We start from the raw sequence: 25,878 nt of genomic DNA, 5'->3' as shown, positions 1-25,878 counted from the left end.
AGCACTTGGTATTTACCAAGTGACAATTTTTTGTCCTGCGGTGACGCAGTGGGTTTGACCTTAGCTTGGTAATAAGGGACCCAGAGATCGAATCATGCTGCAGCAATGCACTGCAGGACCGACGCAAGGACCTTAGTAGTCAAGAAGCGTCGTTAATCTGATACAATACAATACCAAGTGACATATAGCGATCTCATTTTCTGTCTATCGGTCAGTCCCGGTTTTGCTAGTTTGGGCATTTCCTGATAAGCTAGGACAATGAAAGTTGACAGGCGTATCAGGGACCATACCAGATTAGATTAGAAATAGTCTCTTCCCTAATTCGACCATCTGATGGGAGGGGGAGAGTAAAGGCGACAATGACCGAACTGGCTCAAAGTGCTATATATGGCTTTTGGTTTTTATGGTACTTGGTATTTACCAAGCAGTGTTGGGAAATACTTAAGTAAAAGTACTTAAGTAATTACTTAAGTAAAAAATCTGAGTACTTGTACTCTACTTAAGTTAAAAATTCTAAAGTACTTAATACTTATACTTAAGTAAAAAATTGAAGTACTTAAGGGTACTTAAGTACTCAAGAGCTTTCTTCATGGCACAGAAAAATCATACCGGCATGACGCAGGGCGATGCGACCAATTGAACTGCCTATATATTAGTGGATGACTGGATTTTAGTAATTGAGAACAACGGCTCCTGGCCCAGCGCGAAATTTCAATAAGGGACTCTATCATGGCGGAACTACCATATATATTGAATGGAAAGTATTTTGTGATAAATGGGAAAATTCAGAAGGATGGTACAATATCTGCCACACGCAAAAACTGCCCAAACAAAATTCTGAAGGGTCAAATGCATGCAACAACGAATTTCCACAAACATCTCAAGGTGAGTTTGCCCATCCTTTTGTTTACCAGAAGTTTACTGAGCTGACCTAGAACAGTAAGAACAAAAGGAAATCAAGTATCAAAGAGGCTAGTGAACTTGTAGGCTCACTTTTGGGGTCGTCTGAAGCTGAAGATAATGAAGGTAATACTGCCTGATTGTAGCTCCCCTTCTAAAAAAGTTACGGGAGATTTCTTTGCTGCAAGACCGTTGAAACTGACACAGTCAAAGGTGAATTTTTTGGTACTGGACTATATTATGGATGAGATGCAACCCATGTACACTTTTGAGAAGCTGTCGTTCAAAAATCTGATAACAGCTCTTGCACCTTATGCAAAGGTTCCAGGAAGGAAAGCTTTAGCTATGCAAATTGAAGCTAAGTTTGTTAAAGTACAAAAAGATATGGTTCGTGATTTTGAGCTCACCTACTATATGTCGTTGACAACAGACATTTGATCTACCAACAACAAAAGCTACTTGGGAATAACTGCAACTCAACGAGGTTTTGAAATGGAAATTTTATGCCCTTGCTTGTTCCCGGTTCAAGGGCTCACATACTTATGACAGAATTGCTGAACAACTGAATGGCGTATTTGCTAGGTACAAAATTGCAGTTAATAAAAAGGTAGGAGGGGTTTTGACCGATAACGCTTCTAACATTAGTAAGGCATTCAGGAAATATTCGATGGTTTTCGATGAAGTTGTTCAAGACAGTGATGAAGAAAATGAAGATGAAGCAGGCCAGAATGACTCATTCTCTTTTATAAACATTGGAGAGATACTCGATTCTCATGACGACCCCGAGTATTCCCAACGGTGTTTCAGCCACACGGATGAATCTCCATTCATCTCCACGCTGGAGATGAATATTTTGATCTTATTGATGCAGAAACTACTATTGACAATTCTGGCAACCGTGACCGTGAAACCAATTCTGTGAATGCGGAGGTTTTATCATATTTGAATGAGAGACGAAAGGAATTACCTGCGCTCAAAGTGTACCCAAGGGTAAAGAAAGTTTTCAGGACGTACAACTGTATCATTCCTTCGTCTGCACCTGTAGAACGACTTTTTTCGGTAGGTGGTGGAATTTTTACTCCAAAAAGTAACACGCTCGGAGATGGTGTGTTTGAAAAGCTTCTGCTGTTGAAAGGAACCAGTTGATTTCTTTCATGAAAACTGTTGGTTTTTCTGAAAAGCGGTCGATCTTTCGTCAGAATCTTGCTTATCTTGTCTATTTGGAAAGGAAACGGATATTAAAGAAGCGTTTTGTGTGTTATATCTGCAACTAAAAAATTAGTACTTGAGTACTTAAGTACTGAAGTACTTTTTTCAAAAGTACTTATTACTTAAGTATATTTTTAGAGAAGTACTTAATACTTGTACTTAAGTAAAAATTTCTCTCAGTACTTGGCATTTGTACTTAAGTAAAAAAAGAAGTACTTGGCACAACACTGTTACCAAGTGACATATAGTGATCGCATTTTCTGTCTATTGGTCAGTCCCAGTTTTGCTAGTTTGGGCATTTCCAGATAAGCTAGGACAGGCATATCAGGGACCAAACCAGATTAAATTAGAAATACTCTCTTCCCCGATTCGACCATTTGAGAGGGGGGGCTGAAAAAATAGTTGAGAAGAATTTTATTCGCTGATAAAACGATGATTATTCTTTTTAAGTATGGCTTGTGGTCTAGGGGTATGATTCCTACTAAGGGTGCAAGAGATCTCAAGCTTGAGTCCCAGATCACCCAATTTTTACAAGACGAAGATCTAAAACTAGATACGTAATCAATACATCGATCGCTGTAAGTTGGCAGGCGTATCAGGTACCCGACTAAATTAAATTGTAAATAGTCACTTCCCCGATTCGACCATCTGGGGGGGGGGAGAGTGGAAAGACGGTTAATATGGAAAAATTAGAAAAAACGAGGTATTTTTAACTTACGAACGGGTTATCGGGCCTTAATGAAATTTGACATTTAGAAGGACCTCGTATATCAGAGCTCTTATTTTAAATCCCGACCAGATTCGGGGAAATTTTGGGAGCTGGAGGGGGAAATTGGAAATCTTGGAAAACGCTTACAGTGGAGAGATCGGGATGAAAGTTGTTGGGAGAAGCTTTTGGCTCTTCAAACCTCGTCGTAAGTGCCATATGAGCTCTTGGCTCTTGTTTATATATACAATCTGTTAAAAGATTTTTTTATTATCTCAACATGAATCTTGAAAGAAGTCCAATCCCATTTTTGTCTCGCAGATTTTTGAACAGCTGCAGTTGTATCATACTGCTCTAGCTTTCAGCAAGTTTTCCACTTTCGCATTATCTTACCAAAAGCTGGCAGTGTCACTAAAGAATTACTTACACCTCTTTTACGTTTTTATTACAAATATGGCAAAAGCTGAGTACACCCGACGATTCTAGCTAGACTATTTTGTCAGGTACCTTCCTAGCTTTTCTTTTCTTATTCCTTTTTTTTATAGACATTTGGCTGAAAGAAAATGGTTGATAAAATCAATTTTTAAAACCAGAAAATTATCAGAGAATCCTACTAATCTTGGAGTCTCAGAGACCTATCTCCCAGGGATTCTTGGAGATCTACGTATCTGTCCAACTACACAGAAAATTTATTCGCAACAACACTCAAAAGAACTAGCTCTTGTGTTTGATTTCTTGATATAAGTCTAAAGGACTCTGCAAGTAAGCCTATATATCACCAATAAGTTTATTTTTCATTAATCATAAACTTGATACTAAGTTGCTTGATTTAAGCAAGTGTGAGTAGTAGACAAGACTTTCAACCTATTCCAGAAAATATTCCATGATCAAAAGAAGCATCTATGTCCTTCTGATAATAAACACCCCTAATCCAAAGTGATTGAAGTCTCAAGTTTCGATTAGTTGAATTACTTTCCCCTTCTGTAAAACTTGACAGTAGAAGGCAATTAACTCATTGAACTGAAAGCTTAGACGTGTCTCCTAAATAACAAGAGAAATGGGCAAAATAAGCTTGTTTTAAACTAGACAGAAAAGTTTGAACCAGATGAAAATATGTTTATTTATGAAAAGCAAAATAAACATAATAGAAATAAAGTAAAAAAACATTAATTGAAAGAATTAAAATAAATTACAGTTTAATATTACATTAAAAATAACACAAACACATATTCAATAAAAATATTATTTCAATTTGATTCATATTCAATTATTTTGTATATCAGTTTTTTGTTCCACAGAATACTACCACAAACGATAGCTTATCACGTTACCGAACCCCCTGAGGCCAACAAAAGATCGAATAATATTGGTTGACAAAGGGTTTCTTGTAATCAACGACAAATTTGTGGTAAATAATTGATAGCAAAAATAATATACAGTTGATAATGTTGTCAATCAAATCTTTCATTCAATTAAAGTGGGAAATTTTGATGTTTATACACTTATGAATGGATAAAAACCCACAAGAGAGGATAAAGGGTGTCACCCACAATCCTAGTCCCAATCCCAAAACACACACACACATGCATATACATATATATATATATATATATATATATATATATATATATATATATATATATATATATATATATATATATATATATATATATATATAAAAATAAGTTGTCTGTCTGTGGATCTGTGGATCAGGTGACGTCATGTTTCTGTGTCGGCTGACGTCATGAAATTAGTTGTCGTCATTTTTGCTTTGACGGTGACGTCATTCAAGATATTTAAGACATTTGTTCACGGAAAAATGTTTAATTGTAAAATGAGGGGACGCCGGGGGCACAGGCGGGATATATAAATGACGACCGGGACACAGGGATTGTTCGAATAGAAATTACAGACCGGGACACCGGGACACAAATGACGACCGGGACACCGGGACACAGGGAATATAAATGACGACCGGGACACTCAAAGAGAAATTACAAACTGGGACACCGGGACACAAATGACGACCGGGACACAGGGAATGTAAATGACGACCGGGACACAGGGACACATCATTAGAATAATGAGGTATAGATCTGAATACGGATTGTTTTTCCCATGGACAATTATATGTTGCATGTTCAAGAGTCAGTAAACCTGACAATCTATTTATATGCACAGACAATGGGACAGCGAAGAATGTTGTATATTAGCATGTTTTACGTAGTTAAAAACATATATTTATATCTATCTCTATTCACAGGTGGGACACAGGGACACAACTACAATGGCGCGTAACTAATATGGCGCGTAACGACTTACGCGCGCGGGGGGGGCTTGGGGGGCGCGAAGCGCCCCACCAACTAGGTGTTGGGGTGGCGCGAAGCGCCACCCCAACAGCTAGTATATATATATATATATATATATATATATATATATATATATATATATATATATATATATATATAATTTAACAGAATATAATATTAAGACAGAATAAAATTTAAGAATAAATTTGCGAATGAAATTAAATCATAATTTACCATAAGAAGTTCAATTATTTCTACAATTTCTCATTGAAATAAATGATTTCATTATTTAATTATAAATGAAAAAATTTCTCAAATGAAATAAAATATACAAAAGTGCTAATTTTTAATTAAGACAGTGAGCTTTGGAGAAACAAAACTTTTTATATGCTTAGGGCCGCGCAGAGTAATATTCTTTGTATTGCCTCCATAGATGTCTGTCGGAGGCATTGGGCCTGTGTGGCTTTTCTCTCGACTCAGCTTGACAAGTCGCCAACGACTCGAAAGAATGGCACGCAAAATCATGACGGGTGCCATGTTTTTTTTCTTAGATAGGTTCTAGTACTCACACAAAAAGTTTCTTTTTTTTTAAAGCCTACTGTCTGAATTAAAAATGTTATTGGATTTCATTTCACAAACTTTATTAGTTCTTATATATTTTCTCAATCTAAGTGGAAAATAGTTTATAGCTCTTTCTACGAAAGGGAAGTCGTAAAGCTTCCTTTCTCAGGATAAAGCAAAAAACCTTTATGGTGCTTTCACACTACGCCGTGGAACCTTTCACACTAGCGTAATTTAAGAGTTTACTGTATGTAGCTTGACGGAGCAGGTTTTGTCCGTAAAATAGGTAGGGCCAACTAGACTCATGCACATGACGCTGCATAATTGCATGTTACATTATGGAAAAGGCAGCATAGTAACAATAACATCAAATTAATTGATAAAGAATTTTAAAATTTTGAAATAAGTTAGCAAGCTTTTCCTAAAAAGCTTATCATGCTTGATGAAAGGTTGAATCTCGATCTTTATTCTACATTTTTAGTTTTTGAGTGGATTGCATAAAATAACTGTGATGATTCTGATAGCTTTTTATGGAGTTTTACCTTAATCTAGTGGAAATGGATGTGTTTAAGGGTCAAAGGTCATGCTTAACGTAGCGTAAGTTTACCACTTAGCACAGAAAATTACATACTTAGCGTGAAAGCCACTTAATACGAACAATACTAACAAATCATTTAACATATGGATAACTACTCTAATTTATCTTTAGACCACCTTACAAGGACTATTGGAGCTGGAAATGAATAGTTCGACAAAGAAAATTGAAAAAGAGTTGTCAATAATGAAGATAACAACGAGAGTCTCCATTAAAATGTCATTTCTTTTGTTACATGACATTTCCTGTAAAAACTTACTTTATGGGTCTTTCTGACGTTAGAAAGTCATAAATCTTCCTTTTTTTGGAGATGAAATACGTTCTCTTTGGTTTTTCTTTGTTCAAGCCATAATGTCAGGTTAAGCTACTTACATTTATTATCTATAATTCGTTTTAACTCAAATGAAATTTTGCTCCCCTTGAAAAAATTTATCGTAAGTTGTCTGTTGCAAGACCGGAGGGCATGCAGTAGTTATTTAATTTGTTCGGTTCCGTCCAAATTTATCTCGTTAAATTTTATCTCGATTTATCTCGATGGAATATCGATTCCATACTTGAAGTTTAGTGATTTTATGATTGATGTTCAGAATCTAGAAATTTGGCAAATACGGACTTGCATTACTAGCGTTACTAAGTTATGTAGGGTGTTCGGGCTTTGGTACCCTCACCCAAAAAGCGTGAATCACACCGTGGAGATGATAATATTTGGTGAGTTATGGACAGGACGTACACCTCTTGGTTGAATATACTTTGAAGCCTTAATAAAAAAAAAATATATATTGTTCTTGTGAATGACGTTATATTTATTTGCGTTTAAAGAGTAAAAACGATACATGATAGTATAGTATTGCAGGATAGTATTTTTCATTAGTATAAAATATGCCTAGAGGACGATCTGTAAAATGGTACAAAGTTAAAATAGCCTTTAGTCTCCCTTCAAATGAAAACGCGTAAAATCTTGAATAGAAAAATCTAAATATCATGAGGGGGCATAAAGGATTTTAGAAATAACTAGGTGGGGGATTAAAGTGTCAATTTTACTCGTAAAAGGAGCTTCCATTATTTTGTTGTGCTTTTGTAAGCTTTGGTAATCATCCTTAATTGCCTGATGAGCCTAACATTAAGGGCTGACATATGTAGTAGCACAACTAGTGTTTTATGCACTAACGGCAAAAACCATCCAAGTTTGAACAATTTTTAAATATTTAAAGTATTTGCTTTATTCAAGATTTCACATAGTGAATAGTAGTATTATGACTCCAGCTAGATGATGATGCCCTTTGATTTGATGACTCTGAAATTATGCAAGACAATAAGTCACATACGTAGCAGCAAACCGGAGATAGATTTTTAGCCCTTCCTCCTTACACGGAAAGATTAATAAAAGTATTCAAAGTATGTAAGATTCGAAAATTGACTAATAACAGATGTTTCCCATTTTATGCAGCTAGACTTGAATATTATGGCAAATAAAAAGCCACATCGGGTTCAGCACAATCAGTGGTTGTGTTTCAGGACTATGAGCCCCTCCTCCCATGTATGCGGTGATCAAATGAATGTAAAATATAATGCGCTATGATTTATTTTGCTTACAAATGGATAAACGAGGGGAGGATTTGTTTGAACTGGACGTGGGTTGAACCAGATACCCTCAGTTACTCAGACACCATTTGGAGAAAAATTCTACAATATTTTGTGAGAGTGTCCAGTGTTGCCAGATGGGTTTCTTAGCACCCCGTGGGCTTGTTTTAGCCGTCAGTGTTGAGTTGAGTTTTGGAACAGGCTTGGGGCAGGAACGTGGACTTTTTTAATGGGCTTATTTTGACTGAAAGTTGGGAACCGTACGAAAATTCCAAATTACCGTAGTTCAGCCGTGGCTTTGCTTCAAAATGACAAGATCTTAATCCGATTCCTACTCAGATTAAGACAAGAGTTTAATTATACGCAGATTTATGCTTTTTTGATATATTTGACATATCTTTGTGAATAGGTTTTGGTTGATGTTAAATTGGTGAAATTTTTTGTCCAAATTTTAGATTATTTTTTCTATGGTTGCCTCTCTAATCAAGGTCCATTCTCAGTAGTACACGCCTGGGTTTAGATTTTCGCAGAGAAAAGAACAAATACAATAGATACAACTTAGCTTTCTCTTTCAGAACTTAGAGAAACAGAGTTATAATTATAATAAAAGACTATAGTTCAACAACTTTTTTTGAGCTATAATTTTTATTTTGTACTGGCTGAAAAATATGAAATCTAAATCAATGTTTAAATTTTACGCTCATTTCTAGGGCTGAAAAAAACTGTTTTAAAAGAGTGGAAACTTTCGTTTACGCATTAGCAGAAATGTAATATCGGTATTCTTTATAGTAATACTTTTTAGACAAGTATTTAAAACATTTATCCAAAATAAATAACAATCGCTTTTAGACAGGATTTCACTTGAAAATGTTGCTTTTACGTTTTTACTTGCCTAGACTCACCTTTTTTTTTCAGGCCTTACTTCAATCATCTAATAGATAATGTGTTGCAACTGTACCAAATACCGTGTACCAAAAATATTTATGCGATAATAAACCCAAGACACTGTATGTCTTCGGCTTGTGGTTGCTACTAGTATAGACCAGCGTATACATAGGAATAAGCTGTATTAAGTTCTAGAAGTTAATAAAAAGAGTTCACAGCTGTTGGACCAGTATGACACATAATAAACATCCAGCTAAAAACAGATGAATTTTGGCGAATCACGTAAAATGGTAGTTTTTCCGTGAAAGCGGAGTAGGATGAACCAAGGAAAAGTAAGCAAGGCAGAAGTACAGTTAGATTAGTGGTAAAACTATGTTTGACTTTAGCACGAAAGAACCATTTTAGCACTATCTCATCATGTGTAGCATTGAAACACTTGCTACAATATGTAACATTTTTGTAATAGAATTTTTTCCTTTTTGTAATGGATGAAATGATGAAGATTTCGTTTCAAAAGATTGGTGCTAAGTTTAGAATAACCGAACACAAAAAAAATTATCTAATACTAATCCAACTACACTTACCGGGCCATGCACATCAGGCAAAATATTTTTTTTTGACTTTATCACTGAAAATTGTATGAAATGCCCGAATTTGGGTAATTTCGCAACTTCAGGAACTGACCATTATAGCAGTCTTGGTTTTCAAAAGCTAGGGCGTATTTTGGCGTGTTTTTTGTTTCGCCTTCTGGCAACGCTGAGAATGCCATCTAATCTTCATGTCTCAAGGAAGAATTCCTAGTTTGTTTTATTGTTCCTTTCAAAAGTTATCTAAAAAGTGTTTTAGGTAGTCAATTTTTTTTTGGCATGTTGCACATTGTTGTGCTAAGCTGTAAGTATAATATCAGAATTTTTTCGCTTGTTTTTCTAAATTGTTTGGTCATTCTAGAATTGTGAAAAGTTGCACTATCTATCTTTTCTTTAATGCTCTTAGTCAAGATGGTCTTCCTCTCAGATTGTGAAGGGGGGGTAGAGTGGGAGTGATCCAGCCATTTTTTTGGGGGTGGGGTAACCGGAAGATGTCCGACTCCAAGAGTAGGTAATTTTTTTACTTCTTTGCTTACGACCATGAACCTTAAATCTTAAATGATTTTAATCATAAATCGCCATTCATGAATTAGTTTCCATATTCAGTAAGTAAAGAGACTGATTGTAAGAACACCTACTTTGCCAATTCACATTTTACCAAAATTATGTATTTTCCCACGAAAAAATTCGTGCCAGAGATGTTATGAGGAGGTCCTCCTGGCTCCCTTGGCCTACCCACCTGTCGGGCTAGGTAAATGGTGGGACCTTTTTGTCGGCTCTACAACCTTTTTGGAAGTATTGTCGCTCTTTAAAACACAGTTCTGATCTCCTTTTGCTTGATAATCGTGAGAGTCACCTTTATCCAAGATGTATTTCTTTCTGCAAGGAAAACAGTTTTGTTCTTCTAACTTTTCCACCACATTGCTCCCACTGACTCCAACCCTTAGATACTGGTGACCTTTCCTGCTTATGATACATGTTCACGCAAACTCTCATAAGCCTCATAAAACAGGCAAAACTAGGATATTCATTGACACTCCAGAAAAAGAAAAAAATGATATCTTATTTGATGATTTATCACACCTTGGTGAAGAAGACAATAATGATGACCTCTCGTTCGGTCCATCTTCCTTTACAGTAGGAGATTATGTCCTTGTCAAGTTCTAGCCCTTTGGCTAGAACAGCATTTGGAAAAGTAGGGTCGAAAAAAATTCGTTCGAAATGTTTTCCAGTGTCGACAATTTTGTAGTTGAGAAAATTCATCGTAAAACTTATATTGCAAAAACTATTGTAGATGACTTAAAAGCGCTAGTAATACAGTTCCGGATATATTTTATATTAAATATTGATTTACAAAAAATACTTTGGATTCCAAAGCCGTTTTGGATTGGTTTAAGTGAGATTGATCATCTACCACTTAAAGCTCAAGAGGAATTTGCTGAGCTTTCGTGTGACTCAAACTTAAAACTACAATACCGAAAAGAGCCCTGGACTGAATTTCTGGATCGGAACTAGAACTGAATTTCCCACAATCGCCGATATGGCGTTAAATTCACTTTTGCCGTTCAACACCACATGTTTATGTGCAGTTACTTTTTCAGCTTTAACACACATTAAATCCCAAGATCGTTCAGCGATAAAAAAATGTTGAAGAGGTCTTACGCCCAGCAGTTTCAAACATTACACCAAGATTTGATTTTTTATGCAATAAGAAACATGTACATCCAACTCATTAAATTTTTAACGTAAACTTTAATTTAATATTTACCACGCAACTACTTGGATATATTCGAGAGAATTAAGACGGTCAGAATCCACTTTTGTTTTTGAAACTATAATAAAAACATTTCTATAACATTTTGTGCAAATTTCAATTTTAGATTTTATATGTTTCAAAACGAATTCTAAGTTTATATATTTTCATATGCATATGCATATTTTTACCTAATAAATATATGATCAAAAAATATTAATTTATTTTTCTTTTATATTTGTTGGGGTCGTTAAGAAGCTCGCAATCATAAATGGGGTCGGGAATTACAAAAGTTTAAGAAGCCCTGATTTAGTGCATTGCTTAAGCCGGTGCCAGGGGCTCTCTACGATAAAGGAAGGGATATTTGGAAATAATAAGTTGATACTTCCGGGTGTCTTAAATGGTCCGTCGCCTCAGTTTATTTGTAGAGTTGCAAGGTATCTGGAAATTTTGCTAAATAAAAAAATAAAGAATATATATATAAATAAAAAAATCTCAGTATAAAGTAAATATAATGTTTTATTTTTGTCTTTTTCTGAGTGTTAAGCGTTCTTGTCAATGACCCTTCTTTCAAGTATTAAGTACCAGTATTAGGTTATTGCAGTGTTTCATTTAAGCGTTTATGATGATCGCTGATCAAAGTTTATGTTATCTGTGTCTTTCGTTTATGTTATTGTACTGAGTTCATGGCTGTATATTTGGCTTTAAAATACACTTTGTCTATATATTTATCTATCTATCTATCTATGTCTTAATCAAGCAAGCTTATAATTTTTATCATTTTCTGCAACTGTATTCGAAGTAAGAAGAAAAACTGTTTGTGGATGAATTTACTGTTTGTACAGGACTGCAGGTGGATTTTTGAAATTTTTTAGCCTGTCAAGCTCAATCCCCGGCATGTCTAAGCCAACCTCACTAGGTGGGGTTGGTTCGGACACTTTGAGCAAAATTATTAATGCAGATTTTGAGAAAATTTTGAAAACTAAAATCTGAAAATATATCAATTATTCTTTATTCTGAGATTTATCTAGAGAACACCAAATTTCGGTTTTCCATTTATTAACAAACGAGATGTTTTTGGTTGGCGAATTTTGTCCTGTTGAACCCCGACATCTCCTCCTGATGAGCCTCTAAACCTGTTCTTGGAAGAAGATCAATATCTGCAGCAGAAGCCAGCTTTATAAAAATCTTAAAAAAAATGTTTCATAATCATGAAATTAAAAATCAAAATTTTTGTTTAATAAAATTTTGAATTACTGAGAATCCTATGAATTTAAATCATTATTCATTAAACCTTTAGTTTATTTTCAACTATATTTCAGTTTATTTTCAACTAGTTCTTTCCAGTCAACGATTTATTATTATCAGTTGCTGAGATTCCCCTGAATTAAAATCATTATACAATAAATCTTGAGTTTGTTTTTACTAGTACATTCCAGTCAACTAATTATTATTTTGATTTAATTTCTAATTCTATCGACGTTTTGAAAATTGAAAAGGAACTGCTCAAAATACATATAGTTTTCAATGAAGCGTAAATGATGCAATAGCCTTCAGAAGATTAGGGGTAGGAGGGAGCAGTAACCCTGTTCCTATTTTTAGTACCTTGTGCTTGCGTTAAGCTTGACTTGATTATTCATATTAAGATCTTCTCGTTTTCAGATTTAGTTATTTATCTATGTCAATATCTGTTATATTTACGTTTGATGTGATTATTTATTTTAATTTCTGTTCTTTTAGCTTTCATTTATTCACTAATAGTATTTTCTGGTCGTTTAATATTTGAATTCTATAGGATTTTTTTCTGCTTTGTTGGATTTTAGCATGGCTCTTCACTATTTTTGAAAAATTCGTCTTCCGGAGAAGTGTTTTGAAATTTATCTGTCGGTTGAGCAATATGTTCAGAAGTCTAGTTGATTGGTGTCTCTGGAATTTCAAATTAATTCACCTACAACGGCAACTACTAGCACCTCATTGCACTACTTAGCTTGATAAAGGTAACACAACTGGGCACACTTCTTCTTTGTCTTAAACCACTCAGATCTTCACTCTTTTTATTCCTATCAATCCAGCTATGGCTATTCTAAATGGTCTACAGTTATAGATGCACTAACGATAAAATATGAAGTATTTGCAAGGCTTTAAATTTCTAAGATAAAAAAATCTTGGGATGTAAGAATGACAGACCATAAGGAAAAAGCTATGATAATAGAGCCCAAAGAATAATGATTCTCTTAGACCTCGGCTTGGCAAAATTCCCTACAAAAGAGCAATCTATTCGATAAAAACTCTCAAGTCGTAACACTGAACGGGAATTGTAGTTTCGTCTTATTCTTCAATAAATAATATATCGCCGAAACTTAGTGCTTATTTATCACGAAAAAGTTCATTTTTCAGAGGGGGCGCACTGTTATCGCCCTGTAGGATTTAGATAAGCGTCATTTTTAGGTTTTCCTATAGAGATGGCTGCTCTAAACCACCTTGCCTGCATCTCAAGAGGTCCCTGGTCCTGTCATATTAAGCACAATTCCATGGAGCTGAAACTGCTAGCACCATGCGTAGCACACTTCATACAACGCATGACACTTACCCACTGGTGAGTAAAATTTTTTTTTACTAGGCAACCCCTCAGTATTTACATTTGATATTATAATATACGTTCCACACGAGAAATAAAGAGCCAGAAATGTACTTTGGTAACTTTTAACTCCTATCTTACTACAATCTTGGATGAATGTTTTCTTTCTATAGGTAGACCATTTTATAGGTGTCCACCAATAATGAGCAAATATGTAGCCCAAATTTGTTTCTAAAGTATTATATTTTCGTTATGTTTTGGTATATTTTATTAGGATGAACCTAACTTCACTTCTTGAGTGGGGTAACTAAAACAGATTAGTACCTTTATTTCTCTGCTACATAATATGCATATCTTTTAAATATTGTTCCAAATTATTTGATTTGTAAAGAGTAGAAAGCTTAAACTAAAATTAATGAAATGATCTGTGGGTGTGTCTATTGGTCGAAGGTAGAGGCCTCAGTTAGGGATCTAGAAACTTTGGGTTCAATTCCCACACGAATTGCAGTTTTTTCAAGCAATTATATAATTATTGTTAATTAAAGTTACAAGCTTGTGTGTAACTACAGCTATATACTCTGGGCTCAACCATTCTCGCAAAACGTGCAGAAGTACTGGCCAGTTTGTACATCCCTATATATTTGATTCATTAACTGTATAAACATTATTTGTATTTAATTTTAATCCTGAGTTATTTCAAAATGACACTAAAAAATATAAACCAAGGACTATGAATGTAGGGCACCGGTTGTTTCTTAACAGATTTATTGCACGCTCAAGATGTGGGAACAAAAATCAGCTACCGAAGTCCTATTCTCAAATTATTTCTTGGAGAGATGATACAATATAATCATAGGCAGCGCAATAGCGCTGCACCAGTAAAGAAAGACGAGGGCACAATATATTATTTATTTTTTAGTTTTAGATCAGGGTACTTCGTATCGAAGGAATTGTTGTAGAAGCCTCAAAAAGGGGCCCATTTGACTGGAAATCAAAAGGACTAGTGCCCTTTTCAACAGTCGAAAGTGATTGGAGGGCAGCTAACACCCCTTCCACACCCATCATTTCCTAAAGCGCATCTAATCAAAATTTTGAGAGAGTTATTTTGTTCAACGTAGTTGAAAGGTCCAAAAATTCTGTCTTTGAGGGTGACAATCCCCCTCCCCTGCCCTTAGAGCAAAAGTTGTAAATTATACCCTGGGGCACATAAGTCTTATATAGAAGGGGTGATCGTTTGTTGTCATAGGAACTGCAAAAAAAACCTCGTTCAATTGGAAATTGAATCTTATCAAAAGTGGTAATCCGAATTTCTAGTACCCTTTTTAAGATTCAGAGTGATTGGCAGAGCCATATTTGACCACTGTCATCACTGGGACCAATATTGTAATCTTAGTTTGCAAACTTAGCTTCCCATTCTTTCAAACTTTTTTTAACTGTGAGAAAACACCCTGAGCCTTGGCTATTCTACTTTTAGCATCTTCACTGCTCCCACCGTCTTTACTAATAATAATGCCAAGGTAATTGAAGCTGCCCACCTGGTCAATATTTTCGTCACCCAACGTCACTTTTTCATCTTCACTTATTCCTAGCCTTAGTGACTTGGTCACCTTAGCATTAATGTTCAAACCTATTCTAGCACCCTGAACTCGCAAAACCTCTAACAGTTCATTAATTTTGCTCACACTTTCATCTAGGATGCTTAAATCATCAGCATAATCTAAGTCCATGAGAGTTTTTCCTCCCAATCTAATTTCATGGTTACCCATTGCCTTTCCTGTACTCCTTAAGACAAAGTCCATCAAAATGATCCTTATGAAGGAGGATAGAACACAACCCTGCTTAACTCCTGATTTAATTCAAAACCAACTGCTATCCACATTTCCTACCTTAACCATAGCAGTGTTATTCTCGTACATAGCACTAATCACTTAAATGCATTTGTCTGGTATACCATAAAAGGTTAAGACCTTTTCTAAAACTCATCTATCAACAGAATAGAACGCTTAATCATAATCTATAAGACTGAGGACCGAAGATGTTTGACAACTCAGGCACTTCTCAATTATTAACCTAAGAGTGAAAATTTGGTCGACACATCCTCTACCTTTTTTAGAACCGCACTGTGCTTCTCTAAAGACTTTGTCTACAGCATCTCTCAGCCTAAAAAGTATCATTTTAGACTGATCATTCAGTCTAAAAAGCACAAAAAGGGGGAAGCATAGGTACTTCCCCTTTTTCAAAAATCATATTCATAATCTTCAGTAACTTATTTCTAACTTCAACGCCACTATCTTTAAGAAACTCATATATCATACTATCAGCACCTGCAGCCTTATTATTCATAATCCTTTTAGTGCTGTCGCTAATTCTTCCTCACAAAACAAATCTCACTTCACATCTGAGATATCACATTTTTTCGTTTTCATCGCATTTTTCTTTTATCTCGGTCTAGAACATTCTCAAAATACTCTATGCATTTCTCTTTAACTTTTTCCTTATCACTAATTGTGGCCCCGTTCCTATCTTTAACTGAGACAAGTCCGGATTGACTACTACCGCTCAATTTATTAGTAGGCCAGTACAATATTTTTCTATTATGCCGTCTAGCTGCATCTTCCAGATCCTCCGGAATTTTTTCCATGGTCTCCGCTTCACACCTCCTTAGTCCGTATTTTAATGCTTTCTCCACTGGCGGGGAACTACCCCCCCCCCCTTCATATTCCCACCAATTCCTCAAACACATCCAACGAAAATTTTTAGATAGTCATTTTGTTCAGTGTAGTTAAAAGGTCCAGTAATTACGTCTTTGGCGATGACAACCCTGATTTATACATGATTTGTCAATTTAAGAAATAAGTAAGTTTACTCAAAAGATTTGAAATATGAAAAAAAAAAACATCTTTTATGCCGACTCTAAATTGTACAAACTTCGGATTGTCTCACTAGATTTGTAATCAGAAGTTCCAGTACCTTTATAAGACTCAAAGTGATTGGAGGGTGGATACCCCCTCCTCATACCTCTTATTTTCCTGAAATTCATTTTATAAACATTTCGAGATGGCTATTTGTTGTCGTAGAAACTTCAAAAAAGGCTCATTCGATTGGAAATCCAAAACAGCCCTTTTTAATAGTCAAAAATGATTGGAGGGCAACAGGTCCCCATCCCACTTTTATCAATTTCCAAAACATATCTAATAAAAATTTCGACATAGCCAATTTGTTTTAGTTCCCCTTTTAAGAGTCAAAGTGATCGAGGGCTGGCGCCCCCCTCCACGTTTCATTTTCCACAAATGCATCCGATAAAATTTTTATATAGCCATATGTTCAAAACTAGGCCAAAGATTGTAGAATATTGCCTTGGGGGTGGATAGAATCCCCCAGAGTCTGGAGGGTAAAGGTTGTAAATTATGCCGCCGTGGTCTGCAAGGCTTTTGAAGGGATGGTCGTGTGAACTTTAGAAGAGGCTCATTCGATTAGAAACGTATAGTTTTAGTTCCCTTTTAAGAGTAAGAAATTATGGAGAGATACTAAACTCCACCCTTCCGTGACATCTTCTTTTCCCGAAAACACATTCAATTTAAATTGTTAGATTGCCATTTCGTTACTAATAGTCCAAAAATTATAGAGCAATGTCTTTAGGGTGGACAAAATCCCTCTGGCCTGGGGCATATAAGGTTTTTATGGAAATAATGGTTGTATAAACTTTGGATCAAATTGAGCTCATTTGATTGAAAGTCAGAAGTTTTAGCGCCCATTTAAGAGTCGAAAGTGAATGTTAAGTAAGAACAAAACAATAAACAAAAGAAAAGATATGCAAGCCGTCGCTGCCTAAGAGACCTGACCTGAGGAGTATCTTAGATAAAATCTTTGGGGACTGAAGGGAGTTCTGAAGGTTTTGAAAGTTCATGAATCACGAATAGGTTTAAAAATTCTTTTTAAAAAGGCTAAGCTACTTTGACTAGAAATAAAGTAAGGGGAAGTATTGATGTCAAGTAACAAGAAAATCTATAGAGTTGATAGCTTCGTTTACAAGGGTAGCAATATTATAATGAATGGAGTGAAGAATAGTTGCAAAGAATAGTTAGATAACCTTATGAACTTAAAATAGAATAGTGGAAAAGTTTGGCTTTGAAACACGGAGACTTCAAATGGCTGAGGAAAACTTATAAAGTGTTTTTCAAAGTATCATTCTAAGCATTAATCTAGGTCCTCATTTAAGTGAATGTACATCAAATAGCAAGCCATACGGAAAATACGGCTCGATCCAACTTTCTAGGGTTATAATGGAAAAAAAAGTTTGGGATGAGCAGGCCACAGTACATGGATGAAGGATCGTATATTGCTCTAAAATTATCCTTTTCGCCCATTCATCTCGTGCCAAACAAAAGCAGGTGTGGAAGGAGCAAATAAGAAAAAATTCGAAGCAACTTGGAGATGCGGTGGAGGAATAAAAGTTGAAGTTCCGAACATATTAGGGTCTATTGGGGCTAATGAGCAGCGCCTGCAGCTTTTTTAGCATCAAGCGGTCTGGTGCTGAGTTTTTAGTAGTACTACTTGTAATATATACTTGTCTGCTCTAACCAAAATTATATTGTAATAGAAAAAGATAACCATCATATAGTGAGCTAGAATACAATAATAATTAAGGAAAATCCCAAAGCAATATACGCTTGAATGAAGTCTAATCCATACCTAACTGCACACAGGGAAAGCTTAATAATTTTTTTTAGCGTAGCCAGGGTAGGTCAGACTGGGAATTATAAGCGTAAATCAAATGCAAAACAAAAATGGAATAATTTAGGAGCAGCCCTCTCCGAAACGCACACTCTTTACGTTATGTCCCATAACGCTATGCTGAAATTCTGATGACAAGTTCTACCACAACTCAGTCCCCTTATCTTCACGGTAAATTTTTACAGCCTACCTCCAGTTTTCGAATATCTATTGCTCTAATGCAAAAAAACTCTAATACAAATTTGAAGTTCTCTTATTACAATGCCTCAAAAATAAAAGCAGCAGCTTCTTCATCACCACGAATTCGAATTTTTCAAAGGCAATCAGTAAATAAATTACTTACTTTTATCTACTGGTAGTATTTTTTGAACTTTATAACTTTTTTTATAAATCACCAAGAGAAATTCAGATTAAAAAGTGGGGGCTAAGGGTAGCGGATGTTATCCCCTTATATTTTAGATATTTTTTCTCATTGATACCTAGCTCTTTTGTTATTTTTACGACATTTAACTTCATAATTCACGGATTTTTTCTATTAATTTGAGTATTTTCTCGAATTTTTAGTATAAAATTAAAGAAAGGTAAAAGAGTATTTCCAAAAAAAGAAGTTGAAATTCTTTGGTTAAAGAAGCTAAGAAAAAACGAAAAAAACATATGTTGAAAAAAAAGGCACTTAAAATTCTAATATTAAAGAGAACAGAATAAAACAAAAATAATCCTAAGCAATTTCCTTTTTTGTTTGCATGATAGGTCAGTTTTACCTTTCTTTTAAAGTGACCCTCCACGAAACAGAGAACCTCAAACGAAATGAGAACTACACATCTTTGGTCCCTACTGCCTTTATTTTGGCATCAAATACCTTCATAAATAACTGCTTTTGTTTATTGAATACGAAATATTTCTAAATATTTCTTGAACGAGCGTTCAAGAATAAGTGGGGTCACTGCCAATATTTACTTGGAATAAAAAAAATCACTTACTTTCCTCTATGGCAGCATGTAAACAATAAAAATCAATAGCAAACTGTCATCTCACTACCTATTTATTACGTGCTTCGCTACCCCAAAGGAAATAACATAAAACAGAAACATGCAAAATATAAAATTTTGCAAATTACTAGCAAATACTGCTAATTCCCTGTGTGTTATATGCTTTATCACCGACGAGGCAATTCAGATATTAAACATCGAAACATGGAATAAGAATTGAAAAGGAGAGTCAATGACAAAACTAATGCACGTTCTTCAGTACCCAGGTATTTTTTTTTAACTTAGGATGGAGCAGCAGTCTTCTCAGTTGGTACCCAAGAAACATAAAGGCATGTAACATTGGTGATACCAATTGCTAATTTTGGTGCTCATGATAAACAATAAAATAGATTTGACTGCATAATATTTCATTCGTATCAAAAATGTACCGCAGGGACCACTCCTTATTGAAATCGTCACACTAGAAAAACTTAAGCTATTAACATAAATAGAAGAACACTGGAGACAAACCTTTGTTGATGTAATACCTTCACACTCCTTCAAACAAGAACAAAAAAATTTAAATCTAATGGCACAAGCAAACGGAACTACTTAGCTCCTTACAATGGGGGAGATAACATCAAGACCTGGTTCATTTATTGAATACCCCTTGCTACAGGATTTAGCGAGCTATACCCTGATTTTACACACTTTTGGGTCAAGAAATAACAAACAGATACCCCCAAAGAGCACCGACCTGTATATAGAAGACCCAGTCATAATGCGAAACAACTCTCAACTGTTACAAACTCAATTTTATTATGTTCTTTGCAACCATATCATGGTAATCTTATATGGTAATCATAGAGTCAAGAGTAAAGGATATATAGGTTGATCAGTTTGGCAGTGAAATTTAAGACCGGAAGTGTGAAGATTTTTTATTTGTCTCATTTGATAATGTTCAGGCAAGAATTTTCGGTTTTTTAAGTCCCTCTTCAAAAACCAGAGAATTTCAGAAAACACATGTCATTTGAACACTCCTATTTTTAAGATGTGCCCCTTACCTCAAAAATTCTGGGTTTGCTCTGTTTTTGTACGGATCAGTTTTTTATATTTGTATTTTTTGTACTTATATTTATATTTTCTGTAAGGAATTTCTGTTGTTTGGCTACCAAAATTGCACGATCTTATACAAGACAGGTTAAATAATTTTGGACTTACTAGAGATCTTTATTAAAGAAACAATAGGAGAGATACAGAAACTAAATAAGACAAGTTTGGAGGGAAAAAGTCGAAGTGCAGTTTATCATAACCTAAGAATAATACCAAATAACTACTAATAAACGCCCCGAAAAACATAGAAAGAAGAACTAGTGACAAGGTGGCTGCTTAAATTAACGAACAATTAACCAAACTTAAAAAGAAAGAAAAATATAGATCACATGAATATAATAAAAACAATTTGATAAATTACATTATTTATTTAAGATATTATTTATAAAAGAAACAATATTAAAAATAATAAATAAAAAAAATAATCTTATTGCAATATGCACTTTAACAAATATAGGGATAAGGGAAAGTTGGGATGAATCCTACATCAATATTCCGGGATAGGAAAATTGGATAGGGAGGGGGCTGAGGGGAGGGGATTACGTGGGAGGATCTTTCCATGGAGGAATTTGTCATGGGAGGAGATAATTTCAATGAAGGGGGCGCAGGATTTTCTAATATTATTTAAAAAAAAAAACAATGAAAAGATAAATATGAAAAAAGTTTTTTTCAGCTGAAAGTAAGGAGCAGCATTAAAACAAAACGAACGGAAATTATTACGCACATGAGGGGTTCATCTAATCCTAAATACTTGCTCTTTACGACGAAGTGTTTTTAGTAATTTCAACTATTTCTTCTACGGCCTTTGTGATTCAGGGGTCATTCTTAAAGAATTGGGACAAGATGTGGAAAACCCCCTCATATACGTAATAAAAAATACGAATATAGAATTTTGTTATGAAAGTTAATTTGGAATTTACGTATATTTCTATTAATAAAAACGTTCCTAAAATATTAAAAGTTCTAGTTCCCTTTTAAAGTAACCAAAAGATTGAAGGGCAACTAAGCCTCCTTCCCCATTCCTTTTTTCTCAAAATCGTCCGATCAAAACTAAGAAAAAGCCAACCTAAAACTAACAGAAATTACTCCGTATATGATAGGGGCTGTTCCCTCCTCAACATCCCGCTCTTTAAGCTAAAGTTTTTCACTGTTTTAAAAAGTAGATTTCAGAGAAAGAGTTAAACTTTGGCGCAAAGAGCGGGGCTTTGAGGAGGGAATAGCCCCTTTCATACACGGAGTGATTTCTGTTCGTCTTAAGTTTTAGTGTCGCTCCTTACCTTCAGTTAAAAAAACTTGTTTTTTTTTATCTAATCATATAGAAGGCACAAAACCATGATTGAAAAAAAAAAACACCCGATACCCGATACTGATTCGGATACGCACGATAAAGGTCCGAGGGCTAGCTATCCCTAATTTTTTGGTCACTTAAAAGGGCATTGGGATTTTTAATTTTCGCTTGAATGAACCTTCTCTTACTGTTCTAGGACCATTAGTTCGATGCAATTACCACTGGGAAAAACAAACAAAAACAAATAAACTATCTTCTGGCAAAAATACAAGATTCGACATTTTGCAGTTGGGAGCTTGAAACTTCTACATCTTGAAACCTGTTGAAACCCATTAATAAATACGTTGGGTGCAGTGAACATGTTAAAAGTAGAATAGTTAAGGTCCAGGGTGTTTATGCACAGTCAACTTTTTTTTGAAGAATAGGAAGATAAATCTGCAAACAAAGATTCAAATATTGGAAGCTACAGTGATGACAGCAGATAAAATGGTTCTGAAGCACGGGTGCTCTGAAAAAAAGGAGGAAGATTCGCTAAATGTTTTTCAGAAAGATTGCCTACGGATTGTTTTGGTTTGAGATCAACCATATCTCAAACAGTAGGCTCTGCGAAAAGTGTGGCTCGATCCTAATTTTCAGGACTATAATAAGAGAAAGGTTGAGAATTGCTATGGCACTCTGCGGATAAAGGACGATAGATTGCCAAAGATTGTCCTTTTCGACTCACCTTCTGGGGCCAAAAGAAAAGCTGGTCGTCCCAGGTTGGGATGAGAGGATATCATAAGGAAAGATTTAAAGGGAATGGAAATTTCCTTAGAGAGTGCAAAGGGGGAAGCGTTTAATAGATTGGGATGGTGGGGGACCGTGCGTAGCTGGGTTGGCCTCATGCGGCTTAGTTTTGCAGTGAGGTGTTAGTAGTATAGTATTTATATGGATTAATGAAAGATAAAGCCTGGCCGTGGGAAGAGGACTAAAGATCTCTTCTTTTTGTACACGAAAAGTTAATTCTATCAAACACACTTTTTTCGAAAAACAGATACGCCAAATTGGATCTTTTTGTTGAAGCATTGTTCTGGAAAAAGCAAAACTTTGATTTATATAGCTGAGTTTTAGCCTGCTGTGTCTCTCCTTACATTTAGAGTAACGCTGGATATACATTAAAAATAAGAAAAAAGAAAAAAGAAATAAAAAAAATATTTTAGATAAACGTAAATAACTACATTGACGCCTAAACGAACAGAAATTATTCTGTATATGAAGGGGCTGCCCCTTTCTCAACTCTCCAATCTTTATGCCAAAATTTGACTTTCTGTACCAAATACTTTATTTACGATTGCACAAGGGCGCTTGGAATGGAAGAGAAAAGAGTTTTCAGAATATTTCACGGCTAAAAGGGCTTATTGATGTGAGTTTCTTGAAACAATACAATTCTCTGTTCAAACTATATGAAAAGTAATGTGTTTCACGTTTTTGCAATCATATATGCTTCTAGCATTACATTATAGAATTTCAGAGTAAAAAGTGAGTTGCTAAGGAGGGGACAGGTCCCTCATCTATGAAATAATTTAATTTTTTTTTTTTAGTTTTGATCTTGTTCTTTACTTTGATTTATCTTTTCGATTTAAATTTTTTTTCTATTTTATCATCTATTTTGAATTCTGAGTTACAACCTGCAGCCTGGACTCGGAGAGAAAACAAAATTACCACGCCCCGTATTGTAGAATCTTCTCCTTCTCTATGCAAATATTAACTTCTGTAAACCTGAGCCTGCCTCTCCTGAAAGCTGTTAGGAATACCGATTAGTCTTTTAAGAAAATGTTCTTTTTTTTTAAGCCTTAAGGACAGTGAAAATATGATCTGAGTGAACTGTTTAAGAAGAAACATGCATAACATTTATTATATAAGAAATAGTAAAAAAACAAGATAAAATCGACTTCAATTTTCAATGAAGAAGACAATGAAAATATTGTACTCCCCTTAAAGCTTCATAATTTTTAAACAACCAAAAATTAAAATAAGAAAATTACAGTTTTCAGACATGGTTAGACCTTCTAAATCTCCACGAAGTAAATATTTTATCTTGTTGTACTTTGCACTTTAAAGCTATCAAACTGTAAGTAAGGAGCGACTCAGCCTGGTAGTAAGCGAAACTCTAAAAAAGGGAACTTTTATTTAAAAAAATAAATAAAAAGAACTGTTTTTTTTACATATTACAAATGTATAAAATTCTTTAACTTTAATACGACATAGTACTAGCACTAAAAACTAGTTGATTATCACTTACAGAGAAATTGCTACTTTAATCCTATAACACTGGACATCATATATATATCGATTATCCAAATACTTTGAATTTTTCTACTTGTCAAATAGAGTCACCAGACACTGCTCTATCAGTGACACTAGTCACTATCTGACACTATCTTTCACTATCTTATGTGTCATATTGTCATATCTGACACTGTCTTCTAGTGTTAACCTGCCGAAGATCCAAATCTTGTAAGTTTTCCATTCCTATTTGCTGTTCCTTTCGCTTCTATGAAAGCCTTGATTGTATAAACATAGAATTTATGTATAGTTGTCTTTTTCTTTTCCGTATAATTGGGAAAAGGAGATTACTCAAATTTAGGGGATCTAGGTAGAAAAGGCAGGTACACATAATTATTGTTATTAATTATGGTTTCCAGATTAAGAAAAATATTCTCTTATATGTATCTTATATTTTTATTTGGCTATTGTTCTCTTTTTTTGTGGTTGCTTATATTGTATTTTTTTGTGTCCCCCTTGTATCCCTGACTATGGAGCCTTTTGAGGGGGAATAAGAGTATCGTATTTCCATTCTGTATTTACTGGTGAATAAAATTCTGAACTCTGAACTGAACTCTTTAAGATTGGCAGGCAAAATAAGACAATATCGTTTTCTTTGAGGTTTAACTTCCGCTCAGTTTCACCAAATCTATTCCCCTGTCACTAACATTTAGCAATAAATGCTCGAGTTCAGCCAGTATTGAGGTTAATGCAGTTAAGTGGCATGTCTTTTTTATTATGCTTTTAGACTATTTCTCCTTTAGAGTAAGGTCAATCGACTGGTTTACATTGATCAAGGCCCAATAAATGCTCGAATGGAAGTCATCATCATATAATCGCAGAAAGTTTAGTTCCGGAAGTATCATTCATGAAAATATGTGTCATCATAAAATAACATGATAATGATTTCATCATAAAATGCTAGTCATGAAAACAAATAGATGTCATTATAAATTGCAAGTGATAAAAACAAGTAAATGTCAGTTGTTGGTTTACTGTTTTAAAAGTAGAGTTAAGAGAAAGAGTCAAACTTGAGCGTAAAGAGCGGGGCGTTGATGAGAAAGCAGCCCCTTTCACATACGAAGTAATTTCTGTTCGTTTTCAGTTTTAATGTCGCTCCTTGCTTTCCGTTAAAAAAACTTGTTTTTTTTTATTTAATCTTTTAAGCGACTGGCAACTTTTGCTAGAAATCGTGCTCCTTTTCCCGTACCGTGTTAACTCACTAGTCTTTCTGACGAATTGTGATTTTTTTCTTTTCTTTGCTAGGAAATGAGCAATAAAGTTCTATTTGGTTTATGTAAATGCAAATAAGCCAAACGTCCCCTTAACGTTTGGGGAATATATATTGTTGGCTAAGAGTAGGTTTATATTAAGGGGATATTCATCTCTGAGGTTTGTCATTCTCCCATAAGGAGACTTTGAACTTTTCCATATTAGAGATAATGATAGGTGTTTTCCCTTAGGTTAAAATTCCACTCGTTAACCCCTATTTTAAGCTCCCTCTCTTTGTCAGTTTGACAATTGTGGTCCCCTGAGCAGCGAACAAGTTATTAGTGTTGACAGTAATCTTCAAAGTCAATTGTCTTCCTTCGTAAAAAAGTTTTTTAAGTTCAATCTTTAAGATCATAAACCCTTTGACACAGAAAGATTTGAAAGAAATGCGGTAAATCTGATCTTGCTAATAAGGCTGTTTTTTTTTCTTCAAAAATCAAAGTTCATTCTGCTTTAATGATAGATCTAAGGCCTTTAATGAGGATTAATTTAAAAAACTTTTTCCACAAGACAAGTTTTTCAAAGAGAACTAAAG

The 25,878-nt window shown here is 34.8% G+C and overlaps 1 protein-coding gene and 1 long non-coding RNA gene across 5 annotated transcripts in view; one reads left to right on the top strand and one right to left on the bottom strand.

The window, feature by feature from the left end:
• Nucleotides 1-25,878, bottom strand: part of LOC136026192 (uncharacterized) — a 305,310-nt gene that overhangs the window by 17,449 nt on the left and 261,983 nt on the right. Inside the window, exon 13 of one of the 4 annotated variants that reach the window (XM_065702511.1) lies at nucleotides 1,868-2,116. The exons of the other annotated variants lie outside the window; for them this stretch is intronic. Coding sequence (XP_065558583.1) covers nucleotides 1,868-2,116 — 249 coding nt within the window. The remainder of the gene's footprint in view (nucleotides 1-1,867; nucleotides 2,117-25,878) is intronic. 4 annotated transcript variants of the gene reach the window in all.
• The window catches only part of LOC136026194 (uncharacterized), a 55,140-nt gene continuing 38,783 nt past the window's right edge, over nucleotides 9,522-25,878 (top strand). The window contains exon 1 of the long non-coding RNA XR_010617237.1: nucleotides 9,522-9,637. This is a non-coding gene — a long non-coding RNA (uncharacterized LOC136026194). The remainder of the gene's footprint in view (nucleotides 9,638-25,878) is intronic.

The sequence above is a fragment of the Artemia franciscana genome, chromosome 4 (assembly GCF_032884065.1).
Source record: "Artemia franciscana chromosome 4, ASM3288406v1, whole genome shotgun sequence".
In the NCBI taxonomy this organism is placed as follows: domain Eukaryota; kingdom Metazoa; phylum Arthropoda; class Branchiopoda; order Anostraca; family Artemiidae; genus Artemia; species Artemia franciscana.
Note: the sequence above shows the minus strand (reverse complement) of the source record. Positions and strands in the feature narration are given on the sequence as shown.